The sequence below is a fragment of the Nerophis lumbriciformis genome, linkage group LG17 (genome assembly GCF_033978685.3).
Source record: "Nerophis lumbriciformis linkage group LG17, RoL_Nlum_v2.1, whole genome shotgun sequence".
NCBI lineage: Eukaryota > Metazoa > Chordata > Actinopteri > Syngnathiformes > Syngnathidae > Nerophis > Nerophis lumbriciformis.
Window position 1 is genome coordinate 7,882,271 of NC_084564.2, and position 20,627 is coordinate 7,902,897.

A 20,627-nucleotide genomic window follows, 5' to 3' on the forward strand; every position below is an offset into this window, starting at 1 on the left:
TCAATTACGATTACGAGGAGCTAGGATTCAATGAAAAATGGATTATTGATGCATCTATAACTTCTGTATATTGATGCAGTTTTACACTTCTTTTCGTTTCACTAAATAAGCGTTTGCAACTTTAAAAACAATTCATTTGGAATAAGAAACAGTTCAATTAACTCCCACATATATTAAATGAATTGAAATGTCTGCAAAACTGGAACATAAGTGCCCCTAAAATATTATTTGTGAGTTAAACTGTCAGCTACGTTGTAGAACTGTTTCCATGACTTTATTTACAATAAATACATCGATTATTGACGTTTACTAATCAATTTCAATTGCGATGCATGTAAAAATAGATTATTTCCTCCACCTCCAGTCTTTAGTGTCCTTCTAATTCACAGGTGTCAAACTCAAGGCCCAGGGGCCAAATCGGGCCCGCCACAATTTTTATGTGGCCCGCAAAAGCCTGGAAATAATGTGTTAATAAAATGCTTAATCTTTTCTTACTAAATACAAACCCCGTTTCAATATGAGTTGGGAAATTGTGTTAGATGTAAACATAAACGGAATACAATGATTTGCAAATCCTTTTCAACCCATATTCAGTTGAATGCACTACAAAGACAAGATATTTGATGTTCAAACTCATAAACTTTATTTTTTTTTTGCAAATAATAATTAACTTAGAATTTCATGGCTGCAACACGTGCCAAAGTAGTTGGGAATGGGCATGTTCACCACTGTGTTACATGGCCTTTCCTTTTAACAACACTCCGTAAACGTTTGGGAACTGAGGAGACACATTTTTTAAGTTTCTCAGGTGGAATTTTTTACCATTCTTGCTTGATGTACAGCTTAAGTTGTTCAACAGTCCGGGGGTCTCCATTGTGCTATTTTAGGCTTCATAATGCACCACACATTTTCAATGGGAGACAGGTCTGGACTACAGGCAGGCCAGTGTAGTACCCGCACTCTTTTATTATGAAGCCACGTTGATGTAACGCGTGGCTTGACATTGTCTTGCTGAAATAAGCAGGGGCGTCCATGGTAACGTTGCTTGGATGGCAACATATGTTGCTCCAAAAGCTGTATGTACCTTTCAGCATTAATGGCGCCTTCACAGATGTGTAAGTTACCCATGTCTTGGGCACTAATACACTCCCATACCATCACAGATGCGGGCTTTTCAACTTTGCGCCTAGAACAATCCGGATGGTTCTTTTCCTCTTTGGTCTGGAGAACACGACGTCCACAGTTTCCAAAAACAATTTGAAATGTGAACTCGTCAGACCACAGAACACATTTCCACTTTGTATCAGGCCAATCTTAGATGAGGTTCAGGCCCAGCGAAGCCGACGGCGTTTCTGGGTGTTGTTGATAAACGGTTTTCGCCTTGCATAGGAGAGTTTTAACTTGCACTTACAGATGTAGCGACCAACTGTAGTTACTGACAGTGGGTTTCTGAAGTGTTCCTGAGCCCATGTGGTGATATCCTTTACACACTGATGTCGCTTGTTGATGCAGTACAGCCTGAGGGATCGAAGGTCACGGTCTTAGCTGCGTACGTGCAGTGATTTCTCCAGATTCTCTGAACTCTTTGATGATATTACGGACCGTAGATGGTGAAATCCCTAAATTCCTTGCAATAGCTGGTTGAGAAAGGTTTTTCTTAAACTGTTCAACAATTTGCTCACGCATTTGTTGACAAAGTGGTGACCCTCGCCCCATCCTTGTTTGTGAATGACTGAGCATTTCATGGAATCTACTTTTATACCCAATCATGGCACCCACCTGTTCCCAATTTGCCTGTTCACCTGTGGGATGTTCCAAATAAGTGTTTGATGAGCATTCCTCAACTTTATCAGTATTTATTGCCACTTTTCCCAACTTCTTTGTCACGTGTTGCTGGCATCAAATTCTAAAGTTAATGATTATTTGCAAAAAAAAATGTTTATCAGTTTGAAAATCAAATATGTTGTCTTTGTAGCATATTCAACTGAATATGGGTTGAAAAGGATTTGCAAATCATTGTATTCCGTTTATATTTACATCTAACACAATTTCCCAACTCATATGGAAACGGGGTTTGTATATTTATTCTTCTTTATTCTTATTCTTTCCCTTTTGACATTAAAAATCATGTATTGCATGTAATTGCATATATTTTATAATTCAATATTATCAAAATCTAAATATTATATTATCATGTATTCCAAAAATGTTTGTTGTTAAAATTAAGATAAATACTGCACTTAAATATCTGCTTGACTTATGATTTCAAAACAAATTATCAATCAAACTGTAGATTGTAAAATTGACAATAGATTTTACGGTTGAATTCCACCGAGTGAGTTTTTTACCGTAAAATCAACTTTTGTACTGTTCTTCCATATACAGTAAGACCCTAAAACATTTAAAAACAAACAAAAAAAACAAAACAACAAGATTTTACGGTAAAACCCCCCCCCCCAAAAAAACTGGCAGCTCTGTTGCTTGAATTTTACAGCTGAAAACAGTGGTATTATTTCTCCATTCCATTCCATTTATTCTAGTGTTTTTTATGCTCTAAAAAACCCCACTGCTTTTACTGTAAAATTCTGGTGACTGAGCTGCCAGATTTTAAAGTAAAATGTAAATAATTTTTTTGCAGCTTAAAAAATATATTGTTAATGTATTATATATATGTACAGATATATCCATATATTACTCATTGTTAAAAGGCAACCATAACTGCCATGTGGCCCTCAATGAAAACCAGTTTGACACCCCTGTTCTAGTTAATCATAGACTTGGCACCCAATGTTATTAAAAATATATATAAGAGTTTGAATTCAGAATCGTTTTGAATCCAGAACCGATTCTGAATGGTATCGTTACCCCCAAGAATGGAACCGTGTGTTGATTACACGACGCAGTACGTCCCCTTTAATAAGCGCATGCTGCTCAACAAACTGCTGTGTACAGTGGGAAGGGGATTCATATGGGCCTCATTCCTCACGGTTTACCCGACACATGAAACATGACGAATTGGACGGCAGTCTTAAAATGTGTTTTGTGCATACTTGCCAACATTGAGACCTCCGAATTCGGGAGATGGGGGGGGCGTGGTTGGGGGGGCGGGGTTGAGGTGCAGGCAGCATACTCCTTCCCCTTCGAGCTTTTCTGGATGAAATGAAATTCTTTTTTCCAATCATTTTGGAACTTGCAAGCGTATTTCTTCTTCTTACACGTCGTCGCCATGTCTCTTCTTTGTTCTTCTGCTTCGTCTCCTTCTTGTGTGTGCAGTTGTGCACTGAGCTCCAAAAGCCGTAGATGTTATTGTAGCGTCCCGGGAGAGTTAGTGCTGCAAGGGGTCCTGGGTATTTGTTCTGTTGTGTTTATGTTGTGTTAGGTGCGGATGTTCTCCCAAAATGTGTTTGTCATTCTTGTTTGGTGTGGGTTCACAGTGTGGCGCATATTTGTAACAGTGTTAAAGTTGTTTATACAGCCACCGTCAGTGTGATCTGTATGGCGTTGAGCAAGTATGCCTTGCATTATCATTAAACCAGTTAATTGATCATACAACGTGTCAGCATTTCTTTTCGGGAGGAGCACTGAAATTCGGGAGTCTCCCGGAAAAATCGTTAGGGTTGGCAAGTATGGTTTTGTGGCAAGACCACAGAGAGAGTGGCGCTTTCCATCATTTTTAGCAGACCGCGTTGCAAAATGACTAACTCCCGCCTCTTCCTCTCACGGGAGACCCACCCCAGGAATGGGGGCCGTATGAATCCCTTCCCTTCTGTCAGTGTGTGTGTGTGACGCCTTTGAGATGACTTCCTTCCACTCTAACACACACTTTTTCCAGTAGATGCCAGCGTGTGTGTGTGTGTGTGAGAGCGAGTGTGAGGGGGGAAGTGCACTCTGCGCTGGCACGGTAACAGACGTTTCCCCCTTGCTCCCCTCCCCAGGAAAAGGAGATGGAGAAGCAGCGGTTGTTGTACCAACAGTCCCGGCTGCACAACCGCGGCGCAGCAGAGATGGTGCTGCAGATGATCAGCGCCTGCAAAGGTAGACGCCGCTCACACACACAGCGGCGGTTCGGTTTGTGTCGCTGACAGTTTGCATGTGGCAGGTGAGCCCGGCGCCATGGTGTCCTCCACTCTCAAACTGGGAATCTCCATCCTCAATGGAGGCAACTGTGACGTGCAGCAGGTCAGTGGGTGGGGCTGACCTCTGACCTCTCTGCAGCCGATCCACTTCCTGTCATCTTCTTGTCTGCGTGCAGAGAATGCTGGACTACCTGAAGGATAAAAAGGACGTGGGATTCTTCCTCAGCGTGCAAGCCTTGATGCAAACCTGCAGGTCTTTCACCAATCATCACTCTTGACAAAAACATCTCAGTTCAGTTTTTTTTATTTGGTCATCAGTTCACAAACAGTACACGTCAAGTGCATAGCAGATAAATAAATAAAAGTATCGGTTTACATTTCCAGACCAAAAAGGTGCAGGCTGAAGCTAAAAGAGTATCATGCCTACCCTTACTATGTTCACTTTGTACATGTCTAATAGAGGAATAAAAACAAAAAAATCGATCTTGCGATAAAGAAACACAAGAAAGGACTCTAAAGTCTCTGTCAAAATCATAGTACTTGATCACATGCATTGTTAAGCTTGTAAATATATGCTTTTACCAGTATATACATATGTATATACAAAAGCCAAAAGCAGTGAAGTTGTCACGTTGTGTAAATGGTCAATAAAAAGAGAATGATTTGCAAATCCTTTTCAACTTATATTCAATTGAATAGACTGCAAAGACAAGATATTTCATGTTCACACTGAGAAACTTCATTATTCTTTGCAAATAATCATTAACTTAGAATTTAATGGCAGCAACACATTGCAAACAAGTTGTCACAGGGGCATTTTTACCACTGTGTTACATGGCCTTTCCTTTTAACAACATTCAGTAAACGTTTGGGAACTGAGGAGACACATTTTTGAAGTGGAATTCTTTCCAATTCTTGCTTGATGTAGCTTAAGTTGTTCAACAGTCTCCCTTCTTCTATTTTAGGCTTCATATTGCACCACACATTTTCAATGGGAGACAGGTCTGGACTAAAGGCAGGCCAGTCTAGTACCCACACTCGTTTACTATGAAGCCACGCTGTTGTAACACGTGCCTTGGCATTGTCTTGCTGAAATAAGCAGGGGCGTCCATGATAACGTTGCTTCAATGGCAACATATGTTGCTCCAAAAGCTGTATGTACCTTTCAGCATTAATGTTGCCTTCACAGATGTGTAAGTTACCCATGTCTTGGCCACTAATACACCCCCATACCATCACAGATGCTGGCTTTTACACTTTGCGCCAAGAATAATCCGAATGGTTATTTTCCTCTTTGGTCCGGACGACATGACGTCCACAGTTTCCAAAAACAATTTGAAATGTGAACTCGTCAGACCACAGAACACTTGTCCACTTTGCATCAGTCCATCTTAGATGAGCTCGGGCCCAGCGAAGCGTTTCTGGGTGTTGTTGATAAATGGCTTTGGCTTTTCATAGTAGAGTTTTAACTTGCACTTACAGATGTAGCAACCAACTGTAGTTACTGACAGTGGTTTTATGAAGTGTTCCTGAACCCATGTGGTGATATCCTTTACACACTGATGTCACTTTTTGATGCAGTACCGTCTGAAGGATCCAAGGTCTGTAATATCATCGCTTACGTGCAGTGATTTCTCCAGATTCTCTGAACCTTTTGATATTATGGACCGTGGATGGTGAAATCCCTAAATTCCTTGCAATAGCTGGTTGAGAAATGTTGTTCTTAAACAATTTGCTCAGGCATTTGTTGACAAAGTGGGGACCTTCGCCCCATCCTTGTTTGTGAATGACTGAGCATTTCAGGGAAGCTGCTTTTATACCCAATCATGGCACCCACCTGTTCCCAATTAGCCTGTGCACCTGTGGGATATTCCAAATAAGTCTTTGATGAGCATTCCTCAACTTTTGTCAGTCTTTTTTGCCACTTGTGCCAGCTTTTTTGAAACATGTAGCAGGCATCAAATTCCAAATAAGGTAATATTTGCAAAAAATAACAAAGATTTCCAGTTGGAACATTAAATATCTTGGCTTTGCAGTCTATTCAATTGAATATAAGTTGAAAAGGATTTGCAAATCATTGTATTCTCTTTTTATTTACCATTTACACAACGTGACAACTTCACTGCTTTTGGGGTTTGTATATATATATATATATATATATATATATATATATGTATATATATATATATATATATATATATATATATATATATATATATATATATATATATATATATACTGTACATACAAGTATATATACATATGTGTACAGTAAATATGTATATGTATACATATATATGTATATATTTATCTATATATATATATATATATATATATATATATACACACGACTTGTACAGGGTGTACCCCGCCTTCCGCCCGAATGCAGCTGAGATAGGCTCCAGCACCCCCCGCGACCCCAAAAGGGACAAGCGGTAGAAAATGGATGGATGGATGGATATATATATATAGGTTAGGTCAGGATGGATATATTTATACGTTAGGTCAAGAAAAAACACAAGAGGCTATATCATCCCTACAAGCCTGTTTCAAAGGTTTCTCTGCTCGATTTGATAAGATCCCATGACGAGCAGAGAAACCTGCGAAACAGGCTTGTAGGGATATATATATATATATATATATATATATATATATATATATATATATATATATATATATATACACTGTATATAGATATATATATACTGTATATAGATATATATCCATCCATCATCCATCCATTCTCTACCACTTGTCCCTTTTGGAGTCGCGGGGGGTGCTGGAGCCTATATCAGCTGCATTCGGGTGGAAGGCGGGGTACACCCTGGACAAGTCGCCACCTCATCGCAGGGCCAACACAGATAGACAGACAACATTCACACACTAGGGCCAATTTAGTGTTGCCAATCAAACTATCCCCAGGTGCATGTTTTTGGCAGTGGGAGGAAGCCGGAGTACCCTGAGGGAACCCACGCAGTCACGGGGAGAACATGCAAACTGCACACAGAAAGATCCCGAGCCCAGGATTGAACCCAGGACTACTCAGGACCTTCGTATTGATATGTACCTGTGTGTGTGTGTATATATATACAAATATATACTATATATACAAATTTATATAAATACTGTATGTGTACAGTAAATATGTATAGGTATATATATGTTTATATATATATATATATATATATATATACACACACATAGATATATGTACACATAGATATAAATATATATATATATATATACACACACATAGATATATGTACACATAGATATAAATATATATATATATATAGTTACTTTTGCCCCCTGGCAAAACATTTTTAGCCCAATGCAATCCCTAAGTCAAAAAGTTTAGACAGCCCTGTTCTGGATCATCATTTGTCCCAAATTAGTCTTTGTTGTGTCTCATGAAGTCTGCCATGATTAGTAGTCTTGTTGTTGTTGAAGGAACTCGCGAGCGTTGTGATGCGTCTATGAAATTAATACGCCGCCGTATGCTTAAAATGATCAATATACGTAAATATTAGACACTGCTATCGATTTATGCAACCCTGCAGCTCATTTTGACATAAAACTGGATCTCCATCCGTATTCATGAGTTGTTGAAATGATTCTTCACCATTTTTCTACTTTTAAAAGCCTTGGAGAAACAAAATAACAATGTGTGATTTGTCACAGCGTTTTGGACCTGAATGCTTTCGAGAGACAGAACAAGGCAGAAGGACTTGGAATGGTGTCAGAAGAAGGCACCAGTGAGTACTGTCCACGCACACACTCACACACACGTTCTTGTATTCTTGAAACCTCCGAAAATTGCCTACCTCTTTAGGACCACCCTTTCTAGTTATATAAAGATTTGTATTTACAAAATTAATAATATATACATACTATGCAAATATAAAAAAGCTTGTTGTGAAAAATGAGTTGGAATTTCACGTTGGAATTTTGGCAGTATTCAAATAAAAGTCGTAATTTTACTCAACACAGGTAAAAAAATTTACAAGAAAAACTGAACATTTGTGCAATATGATGATAAAAGTTGGAATTTTACTCAACAGTCACAATTTTACAAGAAAAGCTTAAAATGTTGGTAATTTTATGAAAAGAGTCGTAATTTTACTCGACAAAAGCCACAATTTTATACGAAAACTTTAAAATGTTGGCAATATTATAATAATGATCGGAATTTTACTTGGCAAAATTGTGACGAAAGTCATAATTTTACTCAAAAAATTTCACTATATTACAAGAACAACAAAAAAATTGGCAATATTGTGATAAAAGTCAGAATTTTATATGACAAATGTCACCATTTTGCATTAAAAAGTAATAATTTTACATTAAAAAAGTTATAATTTTACGAGAAAATATTGCAATATTACAGAAACAGAAAGAATATGAGAAATTGTTCCTAATTAAAAAAATTTAAGTCGACACTGTGAGAAAAAGGAATAAAAGAAAAAGTAAACATTTTTGAGGGAATTTTTCGTTTGTAATTGGTTTTTCATCTTCATTATTATACAGTATGTCTCCATATACATATGTTTTTTTGTTTGTTTGTTTTTTAATTTTGTCCAAAGGGGGCACATTTTAATTTTTTACACACACTTGTTATTACATATGTTGCCCAGAAGGGGAGCACTTCAAATGTTTACACACACTTGTTATTTCATATGTTGACCAGAGGGGGAGCACTTTTAAAAGCGACACACAGTCAATTTGAAAAATCCCTCTTTTTTGGGGCCACCCTCATTTTTATAGATGTCACCACCAAATGAGACATCGTCTATTAGATGCAGTGTTATTGGGACCATGATGTATGTCATCACTTGTTCACACCTCCTCATATGGAAGATACTTTTCCTTCTTCATGTCTCAAGAAGGGTAGAAATACAAGAACACAAACACACACACACACACAAAATGTGGATGCAGGTCCAGTGTGTGTTTGCGTGCACATCTGTATGACTGTGTGTGTGTGTGTGTGTGTATGTGTATGTGTATGTGTGTGTGTGTGTGTGTGTGTGTGTGTGTGTTGCCATGGGACCTTGTTATGGTGTCCATGATTTCATGCATTCAAGTCTTCTTCATCCACTGACAGCACTGAGGTTTGTGGACTCACTGCATCTCTTGTCTTCTCTCCTCCTCTCTTTGAACCGTCACGCTGCTGCTGTCAGATAAGAAGCTTGAACGCGGTAAATGTCTCTGGTAGCTGCTCCACCTCACCTTGCCGTGATATTAATCCGCTTTCCATCCCTCGCTCAAGGGCCCAGTAGAACTAATATCTGATTAAACCAGCTCCAGCTCTGCTGCTGATGCGTTATCATCCTCATCATCATCCTCATCATCCTCATCATCCTCTCTGACTGTATCCTTGTGAAGTGTTTGATCGCAGATCTACTGCAACTCAAACCATGGCCAAATAGACCACGCCAGAGGTGGGTAGAGTAGCCAGAAATTGTACTCAAGTAAGAGTACTGTTACTTTAGAGATTTATTACTCAAGTAAAAGTAAGGAGTAGTCACCCAAATATTTACTTGAGTAAAAGTAAAAAGTATGTTGTGAAAAAAAACTACTCAAGTACTGAGTAACTGATGAGTAACATATACACACACATATATATATATATATATATATATATATATATATATATACATATATATATACACACACACACACATATATATATATATATATATATATAAATACACATATATATATATATATATATACATATATATATATATATATATATACACACATATATATATACATACATTGATATATACAGTATATAATTTATATTTATTTATTTTGCCGTTTTTGTTTACATGTTAAAGGTGTTTTAATGAATATACATGCATGTTTAACACATATAGATTCCTTTCTTTCATGAAAACAAGAATATAAGTTGGTGTATTACCTGATTCTGATGACTTGCATTGATTGTAATCAGACAGTAGCGATGATAACGTCCACGTTTTCAAATGGAGGAGAAAAAAAGTTCCTCCTTTCTGTCTAATACCACATGAAAGTGGTTGGTTTTTGCCATCTTATTTGTCCAGCTTCCATATTCGTTTTTATACACTTTACAAGAAATACATTGGCGGCAAACTCCGTAGCTTGCTAGCTTGTTCACGCTGGCTTTCGGAGACTCTTATTTTGAAAGCGCAGGCGCGATGGAGCGGCACTTTTATTGTGAAGACAGCAACTGTGCAGTCAGTCTTTAGGCTTTTGACGGGATGTACGGTTGAAATAAAAAAGGGTATTTTTTCCTTCACACTTTTGATTGATTGATTGGAACTTTTATTAGTAGATTGCACACTACAGTATATATTCCGTACAATTGACCACTAAATGGTAACACCCCAATACGTTTTTCAACTTGTTTAAGTCAGGTCATGTGACCCCTGGCTCTGTTTGATTGGTCCAACGTCACCAGTGACTGCATCTGATTGGTGGAACGGAGTGAACGTCACCAGTGACTGTATTTGTTGAAACGCAGGCACTATGAAGGTCTGTCTGACAGACCAAAACAAACAAAGCGTGCATTAACAGATCGATAAAAATTAGTAGCGAGTAGCGAGCTCAATGTAGATAAAAGTAGCGGAGTAAAAGTAGCGTTTCTTCTCTATAAATATATTCAAGTAAAAGTAAAAGTATGTTGCATTAAAACTACTCTTAGAAGTACAATTTATCCCAAACGTTACTCAAGTAGATGTAACGGAGTAAATGTAGCGCGTTACTACCCACCTATGGACCACGCCCACTTTTATAATCGAGCAATGCAATATGATTTTGTAGTTTTTGTTTTTGTTCACAATGTACACAAAACCGAGGCACTTTCAACATATCTCAACAGTTTCAAACATCCACCAGGTTGAGCAATTATTCATGTCAAGGAAAGAAAATAAAAGCAAATACAACTACAAAATAAAATAAATAAATAGTAATTAAAAATTGGATAACAAACAAAATTCAAAAAGACAAAAAAAAAGGCAAATCTAAATCATTTTAAATTTCTCCAATACATTTAAGGGCTTTTGTACTAAACTAATCTGTCTGGAGCCGCAAAAAATGAAAAGCTGTGTATAAGTCTCTGTAAGTGTCTATATTAGCTATAGTAGCCTACTATCAAAATGACTTTAAAAGTCTTATATAAGTTTTATAATGAAGGCAACACATGATGTAAGTGTCTACATTAGTTATTAGCCTACTATCAAAATGACTTAAAAAATCTATAAATGTTATAATGAAGACAACAAATGATTTAAGTGTCTATATTAGTTATATTAGCCTACTATCAAAATGACTTTAAAAGTCTTATATAAGTGTCATCATGAAGGCAACACATGATGTAAGTATCTATTAGCTATATTAGCCTACTATCAAAATTATTTTAAAAGTCTTATATAAGTGTTATCATGAAGGCAACACATGATGTAAGTGTCTATTAGCTATATTAGCCTACTATCAAAATGACTTTAAAAGTCTTATATAAGTGTTGTCATGAAGGCAACACATGATGTAAGTGTCTATATTAGCTATATTAGCCTACTATCAAAATGACTTTAAGAATCTTCTATAAATGTTATAATGAAGACAACAAATGATGTGTCTATATTAGCTATATTAGCCTACTATCAAAATGACTTTAAAAGTCGTATATAAGTGTTATAATGAAGGCATGTAAGTGTCTATATTAGTTATATTAGCCTACTATCAAAATTACTTTAAAAGTCTTGTATAAGTGTTATAATGAAGGCAACACATGATGTAAGTGTCTATATTAGCTATATTAGCCTACTATCAAAATGACTATGTGTCGGAGGCTGAAGCAAATCTTCGTTGACAGAAATGTTGAAATGTAATATTTATTCTACACATTTTTACAACATTAGAAAACATTAGTAAATCAGAGGCTACTCAGAGGGTGAGATAACTCCTGGAAATGACTGGCTTTTAATGGCCAAAGGTATAGATGTGTGTGTCCAAGTTAAAGGAAATGGCAAACTGTCTTCTTATAATAGATTACAATTTTTGCAAGCTCGTTAACGTTTGCTGTGGTCTGGAACAACATGGCACACATAAACTATCATAAATGCAGCCAATATTACATACAGATAATGTTTCATGAGACATGCAAATATAAATGAAATACCCAGAGGACATAAGTAAAGTAAATTAAATGAGCTCAAATATACCTACAAACGAGGCATAATGATGCAATATGTACATACAGCTAGCCTAAATAGCATGCTAGCATTGCTTAGCTTGCAGTCATGCACTGACCAAATATGCCTGATTGGCACTCCACACAAGTCAACAACATCAACAAAGTTCACCTTTGTGCATTCACGCACAGCATAAAATGTTTGGTGGAAAAAATGAGACAAGGAGTGGAAGATTTTACATGTAAACAAACTGTTGCGTCACAGTCCACACTATGGTGAGTTCAAGAACCGCCGAAATTAGTTGGACAAAACGATGTTCACCAAATAGTCTCATCAGTGAAGCAAACACACAAACACATAAAACAGTGGTAGTTCTAATAATTGGGAAGGTTTGTGTCATGTTGGTCCTCAAACAAAAAACATAGTAAAACAAAAAATAATATTCCCCCCCATCTTTTTCCATTTTCAATCCTTTTTAAAAGTGCTCCAGGGAGTCACAAGGGCGGCACTAAAGAGCCACGTACAGGTTGCTGACCCCCCCCATTAAGCCAATTTTGAAAATGTTGGGTTTACTTTCAGAAATGGACATTTATGTATAAAAAATGTCGCTTTCAGCATAATAGTGTTGACAAATGTTACCATCATGTATAAATAGGCCACGTTTGATCCCTTCTATTGTGAATGGGGAGTAAATGCGATGTTTTTTTTACCTTTTTGGTCACTAAATATGTCCACTTGTAGGTGGTTTGCAATCACGTGACCGAGAGGCACATCCGGGCACTTCCGAGTTTCAGGCGAACATCACCCAAATATGCTTGATGACACCATTTAACTAGGGTTGATCGTTTATGCAGTACTTCCGCCACCCCACAGGGGGCAAAAGTGAGCTATATGTCACAGTGAAGCAGCAGTAGGGTGAGTAGAAGAAGAGTACTCATGCAACCCCGGGAAAGAAAATCGAACTAAATTGCAAAAAATCGGACTTTAAACAACGACTGGACGACAAAGTCTGAATCCATTTGATTGAAACTTTTATTAGTAGATTGCACAGTTCAGTACATATTCCGTACAATTGACCACTAAATGGTAACACCTAGTGATGGGTTGATGAGGCGTCATGAAGAGTTTCGACACATTGCAAAACTGTATTGATACTGTGTCGATACTGTGTCACTAAATACTGACATCTGCTGGACATTAAAAATCCCTACAGGCAACCTATGGACCGACTCAACTGACACTGATTTTATGCTCTAGTACAGGGGTCACCAACCTTTTTGAAACCAAAAACTACTTCTTGGGTACTGATTAATGCGAAGGGCTACCAGTTTGATACACACTTAAATAAATAAATATATAGTCATTTGTAAGTTACACGTAAGTGTGATTTAAACAAGAATAGCTAAATAAATAAATGTATATATATAAAAAAAATGGGTATTTATGTCTGTCATTCCGTCGTACATTTTTTTTCCTTTTACGGAAGGTTTTTTGTAGAGAATAAATGATGAAAAAAACACTTAATTGAACGGTTTAAAAGAGGAGAAAACAAGAAAAAATTTAAAATAAAATTTTGAAACATAGTTTATCTTCAATTTCAACTCTTTATAATTCAAAATTCAACCGACAAAAAGAAGAGAAAAACTAGCTTATTTGAATCTTTTTGAAAAAATAAAAAAAAAATTTTATGGAACATCATTAGTAATTTTTCCTGATTAAGATACATTTTAGAATTTTGATGACATGTTTTAAATTGGTTAAAATCCAATCTGCACTTTGTTAGAATATTTAACAAATTGGACCAAGTTATATTTCTAACAAAGACAAATCAGTATTTCTTCTAGATTTTCCAGAACAAAAATTTTAAAAGAAATTCAAAATACTTTGAAATAAGATTTAAATTTGATTCTACAGATTTTCTAGATTTGCCAGAATAATTTTTTTGAATTTTAATCGTAGTAAGTTTGAAGAAATATTTCACAAATATTCTTCGTCGAAAAAACAGAAGCTAAAATATTTATTATTCTTTACAATAAAAAAATAAATAAATTTACTTGAACATTGATTTAAATTGTCAGGAAAGAAGAGGAAGAAATTTAAAAGGTAAAAAGGTATATTTGTTTAAAAATCCTAAAATCATTTTTAAGGTTGTATTTTTTCTCTAAAATTGTATTTCTAAAAGTAATAAGAAGCAAAGTAAAAAATAAATGAATTTATTTAAACAAGTGAAGACCCATCCATCCATCCATTTTCTACGGCTTATTCCAAGTGAAGACCAAGTCTTTAAAATATTTTCTTGGATTTTCAAATTCTATTTGAGTTTTGTCTCTTTTAGAATTAAAAATGTCGAGCAAAGCGAGACCAGCTTGCTAGTAAATAAATAACATTTAAAAAATAGAGGCAGCTCACTGGTAAGTGCTGCTCTTTGAGCTATTTTTAGAACAGGCGAGCGGGCGACTGATCTGGTCCTTACGGGCTACCTGGTGACTGCGGGCACCGCGTTGGTGACCCCTGCCCTAGTATATACAATAATATAAACCAAGTCATTGTATTTCATTTAGGATTATTTCATATCTTCATTTAAATAAAAATATATTTGTATCACAATACGAAGGTCCTGAGTAGTCTTGGGTTCAATCCCGGGCTCGGGATCTTTCTGTGTGGAGTTTGCATGTCCTCCCCGTGACTGCGTGGGTTCCCTCCGGGTACTCCGGCTTCCTCCCACTTCCAAAGACATGCACCTGGGGATAAGTTGATTGGCAACACTAAATTGGCCCTAGTGTGTGGATGTGAGTGTGAATGTTGTCTGTCTATCTGTGTTGGCCCTGCGATGAGGTGGCGACTTGTCCAGGGTGTACCCCGCCTTCCGCCCGATTGTAGCTGAGATAGGCTCCAGCGCCCCCCGCGACCCCAAAGGGAATAAGCGGTAGAAAATGGATGGATGGATGGATGGATGGATCTTTTTTAGATACAGTCAATAAATAATGTGAACATGTATCATAACATGGAAATCTAAGAGAACGTGTTGTGGATGATTGTGGACTGGGAATTTTTTTAATTTTATTTTTTTACACATTTTTATTAAAAAATAAAAAATAAAGTTTTTCCGACGTATTACATTTTAGACGATTTCTCTTCTTAGTTATTATTTCTCCGGCTGTAGAAAAGACCCGCTCACAGGGCACAGAGGAGGCGTCAGTGCGACACAGTTCGTGTATCGGTCACGTGACCAAAACAGCTCATGATCGGTCACGTGACTTTCTAAAAGCGGTACGCGCACCGACACAGGGTTTTGCTCTATGAGCTCGACGCATGCGCCGATGCATCGGTGTTGCCGGACCCATCACTAGTAACACCTAAATACGTTTTTCAACTTGTTTAAGTCGGGGTCCACGTAAATCAATTATGGCTCGAGTAATTGTTTCCTGGCGGACCTTTTAAGCCACGGACACATTTATCCAGATGGCAGACATCAACGAAACGTGGTCAAACATTTGTAAGTAGATATCATTTGTGCATAAATGTATTTAGTTTGTTTTGTATCGAAACTGCTGACTTCGTGATGTATTTTGTATTCGTGGTCGTGCTGTTTTGTCTGAGAGTCACGTTCAAGCCTCTTTAATACATGTAGTGCTAACTTTGACCAGTAAAGGGCGACAACACTACTAGTGATAAGTCACATACAATGTCTGGTGTGTCATTTCTATTGTGTATATATCAACACTAAACCTTCTGTTTTATTTATGTAAAATTCACCATGGACGGTATACTTTTTTGTTTATTTTAGGTTCATATTTTCAGTCTTACAAGGTGGAAATAAATAAAACAAAGGAAGGACAATTATTTAAAAGTAGGAGCATCAATCTAACAAAAACTTCTGTTTGTTAACTACAAACCCCGTTTCCATATGAGTTGGGAAATTGTGTTAGATGTAAATATAAACGGAATACAATGATTTGCAAATCCCTTTCAACCCATATTCAATTGAATGCACTACAAAGACAAGATATTTGATGTTCAAACTCATAAACTTTTTTTTTTTTTTTTGCAAATAATAATTAACTTAGAATTTCATGGCTGCAACACGTGCTAAAGTAGTTGGGAAAGGGCATGTTCACCACTGTGTTACATGGCCTTTCCTTTTAACAACACTCAGTAAATGTTTGGGAACTGAGGAGACACATTTTTTAAGCTTCTCAGGTGGAATTCTTTACCATTCTTGCTTGATGTACAGCTTAAGTTGTTCAACAGCCCGGGGGTCTCTGTTGTGCTATTTTAGGCTTCATAATGTGCCACACATTTTCAATGGGAGACAGGTCTGGACTACAGGCAGGCCAGTCTAGTACCCGCACTCCTTTACTATGAAACCACGTTGATGTAACACGTGGCTTGGCATTGTCTTGCTAAAATAAGCAGGGGCGTCCATGGTAACGTTGCTTGGATGGCAACATATGTTGCTCCAAAACCTGTATGTACCTTTCAGCATTAATGGCGCCTTCACAGATGTGTAAGTTACCCATGTCTTGGGCACTAATACACCCCCATACCATCACAGATGCTGGCTTTTCAACTTTGCGCCTAGAACAATCCGGATGGTTCTTTTCCTTTTTGGTCCGGAGGACACGACGTCCACAGTTTACAAAAACAATTTGAAATGTGGACTCGTCAGACCACAGAACACTTTTCCACTTTGTATCAGTTCATATTAGATGAGCTCAGGCCCAGCGAAGCCGACGGCGTTTCTGGGTGTTGTTGATAAACGGTTTTCGCCTTGCATAGGAGAGTTTTAACTTGCTCTTACAGATGTAGCGACCAACTGTAGTTACTGACAGTGGTTTTCTGAAGTGTTCCTGAGCCCATGTGGTGATATCCTTTACACACTGATGTCGCTTGTTGATGCAGTACAGCCTGAGGGATTGAAGGTCACGGGCTTAGCTGCTTACGTGCAGTGATTTCTCCAGATTCTCTGAACCCGTTGATGATATTACGGACCGTAGATGGTGAAATCCCTACATTCCTTGCAATAGCTGGTTGAGAAAGGTTTTTCTTAAACTGTTCAACAATTTGCTCACGCATTTGTTGACAAAGTGGTGACCCTCGCCCCATCCTTGTTTGTGAATGACTGACCATTTCATGGAATCTGCTTTTATACCCAATCATGGCACCCACCTGTTCCCAATTTGCCTGATCACCTGTGGGATGTTCCAAATAAGTGTTTGATGAGCATTCCTCAACTTTATCAGTATTTATTGCCACTTTTCCCAACTTCTTTGTCACGTGTTGCTGGCATCAAATTCTAAAGTTAATGATTTTTTGCAAAAAAAAAAAAAAGTTGATCAGTTTGAACATCAAATATGTTGTCTTTGTAGCATATTCAACTGAATATGGGTTGAAAATGATTTGCAAATCATTGTATTCCGTTTATATTTACATCTGACATAATTTCCCAATTCATATGGAAACGGGGTTTGTATCTGCACACGCTGGAATCGAGTTGCCAGGGCAGAATAATTATATTATTGACAGTGCAGTGTGAAACCCGGCGTGTTCACTTTGCAATTAAGTAAAGGCAGTCTTGAAGGAATATAACCTGCAGAGGCACTTTCTGACAAGACATCCACATTTGGATGTAAGGCCTGTGAGATCTTGGGCTCCTGAGACCGCGGCCCTCTGCATGATGTGGTTGAATATCCCTGGTCTAGAGCCCCATTAGGCTACTGTTTATTTACCTGAATCTGTGCAGATTTGGGCATATTTAGAAAGGTCTAGAAACAAATATAAAATCAATCATAAAAAAAATATTGGATTTTTACGTTCTTAAGAAAAATACTTTAAAAAGTTTTAAACCAGTGGTGTCAACTGTGCAGCGAACAAGTTTTAATCCGGTTCGCGTCCCGCAAGATGAGTTTGCTAAGTATAAAAATGTTTTTAATGAAAGAAACTGCTGTTCTAAATGTGTCCACTGGACGTCACAATAGCAATTCAAGTGTAACCCACGTCACACATCCCTGATGACATCTCCACTGATTTCAAGCGCCCCCCGGATTGGCTGCTGCTTCTCCAATCAGCGCAGGTGCAAGTAATCAGCTGCTCCTTTTGTGGCAGGCGGCAGACTAATACAGTAGCGACACACAATACCTTCTTTTATGGTAAATGATCCACTCGACAGCTAAAATAACGAAACAGTAAGATGCAAAGACTTAAGTCAACATGACCATCTTTGCAGTTAGAGTTCAATGCAGTGCTTGTAATTGTTTGACTGCACGATGTGCACCCTGAACTCCATTGTAAAAATGTCTGTTTCTACATTTGTTCTTTTTTATTTTGTGCTTAAATCCACCATGTTGACATTGGGCACATTTGTGGTCATGCTACCTTTTTAATTCAGCTGTCATGGTGTCATTTTGACAATTGTTTGAATTAATTTATAATTGTAATTTTTGAATGATGCTAAATGAATGTGTTGTGGCAGTTGCGGATGTCAATAATGTGGTGGTCGCTTTTCCAAACACGTCTTCAGTGGTGGACTGCCAACATGAGAATCCTGGACAGGAAGTGCTTAAAGTTTAATGGCTTTGTTAATACACTGAGTACATCTAAGGTGATTGTTCTTCATGGTGGGTTTGAAACTGCACCAATTTTTTCCTCAGAACTTTCAACAAACTTGAAGTGTTTTGCCAAGAGGATTATTGGTAATCTGTACATTTTCAGAATGTGCTAGTTCTCCAAAGTAAGACGAAGAAAAACAATTTTGAAGTTGTCTTTGTTTTTAAGTTATCATGCCATGATTTTACCAGTCATTGTGGATATTATGAAGCCTATTACGAAGCATCGGTTGGGGACATCTCTGCGCTGCTGACCCGTCTCCGCTCGAGATGGTCTCCTGCTGGCCCCACTATGGACTGGACTCTCACTGTTGTGTTGGATCCACTGCGGACTGGACTTTCGCTGATGTGTTGGATCCACTGTGGACTGGACTTTCACAATATTATGTCAGACCCACTCGACATCCATTGCTTTCGGTCTCCCCTAGAGAGGGGGGGTCCTCTCCAAGGTTTCTCATAGTCATTCACATCGACGTCCCACCGGGGTGAGTTTTTCCTTGTCCTTATGTGGGCTCTGTACCGAGGATGTTGTTGTGGCTTGTGCAGCCCTTTGAGACACTTGTGATTTAGGGCCATATAAATAAACATTGATTGATTGATTGAAGCCTCATGACAGGAAACGTTCGTTTGAGGACCGCACGGCTGGCTAGGTCTCCATGCCAGTCCCCTTTTTGGGACATTGTTGTATTTTTTAAGGCTTTTAAGTGTATAACTGTCAGGTTCAAACACCGATGACATCTATTAAACAAGACAAGAGGCAAAGAATTAAACAGAGACAGAATTCCATTTGGACTCAATTGAGGAGAAACGCCTGGACACTGTACCCTTGCACAGTATCCCAGCACGCTCTGCCAAAAGATTGCATGCCTCGTTCTTTTATTTTGGACCCTCCCCGACCACATGGCCACGGCTGTTTCCAAAGGACAAAGGTCTCAATGTAATACAAAGTTTTTGTGATAATTTAGAAACAATTATTCTAACAATAACAAATATATTTTAGAAATACAGTCAATGTCAATTGAGCCAAAGCGCCTGCAGATGTTTATTATTCATTTAGGAGTGCAAAGTGGTAGTCGGCAGTCTGACAGCGGTTTCAATCTGAGCATGTTGGGAATGGACCTGGCATCTTTTACAGTTGAGTAGATCTGTCCTCAAGTTGTCTAAATTGTTTCATCGCCTCATTATTGTGTGTGCCGCTTCTACGCTGCTGCAAGGCATTGTGGGAAACATTTGTCTTAATTCTGCTCAAGAAGTGGAATACTAACACACTAATAGCTCCCGTGTTTGTGTTTGACCTCGATCCACACTCAACATCAACTGTCTTTCCTCCCTTCAGATGAGAAGGTGATGGCGGACGATGAGTTCACCTGCGACCTCTTCCGCTTCCTGCAGCTGCTGTGTGAGGGCCACAACAACGGTGAGGGGCCACTCCTTCCTTTTTATTGCGATTACGGTTGCCCGCTTGAGAAAGTAATTATATATGAATATAAATGTAAAGGAGCCTCGTTATTATTGTATTCAGATTGAGGTATGAGACACTTTAAAACATACTTGCCAACCTTGAGACCTCCGATTTCGGGAGGTGGTGGGGGCGTGGTCGGGGGTAGGGCGGGGCGTGGTTAGGAGGGGAGGAGTATATTGACAGCTATATATATATATATATATATATATATATCTACATCCACATCCTGAAAATATGCAAACAAAACTGTTTAGATAATTGATACTTCAAACTTGCATAAATAAATCTTAAGGAATATAACATAACT

General features: G+C 37.9%; 1 protein-coding gene across 1 annotated transcript in view; it reads left to right on the top strand.

The window, feature by feature from the left end:
* ryr1b (ryanodine receptor 1b (skeletal)) overlaps positions 1–20,627 on the top strand; it is a 187,908-nt gene that overhangs the window by 140,368 nt on the left and 26,913 nt on the right. The window contains exons 82-87 of the mRNA XM_061972366.1: positions 3,936–4,035; positions 4,100–4,179; positions 4,253–4,329; positions 7,758–7,831; positions 9,257–9,274; positions 20,195–20,275. Coding sequence (XP_061828350.1) covers positions 3,936–4,035; positions 4,100–4,179; positions 4,253–4,329; positions 7,758–7,831; positions 9,257–9,274; positions 20,195–20,275 — 430 coding nt within the window. The remainder of the gene's footprint in view (positions 1–3,935; positions 4,036–4,099; positions 4,180–4,252; positions 4,330–7,757; positions 7,832–9,256; positions 9,275–20,194; positions 20,276–20,627) is intronic.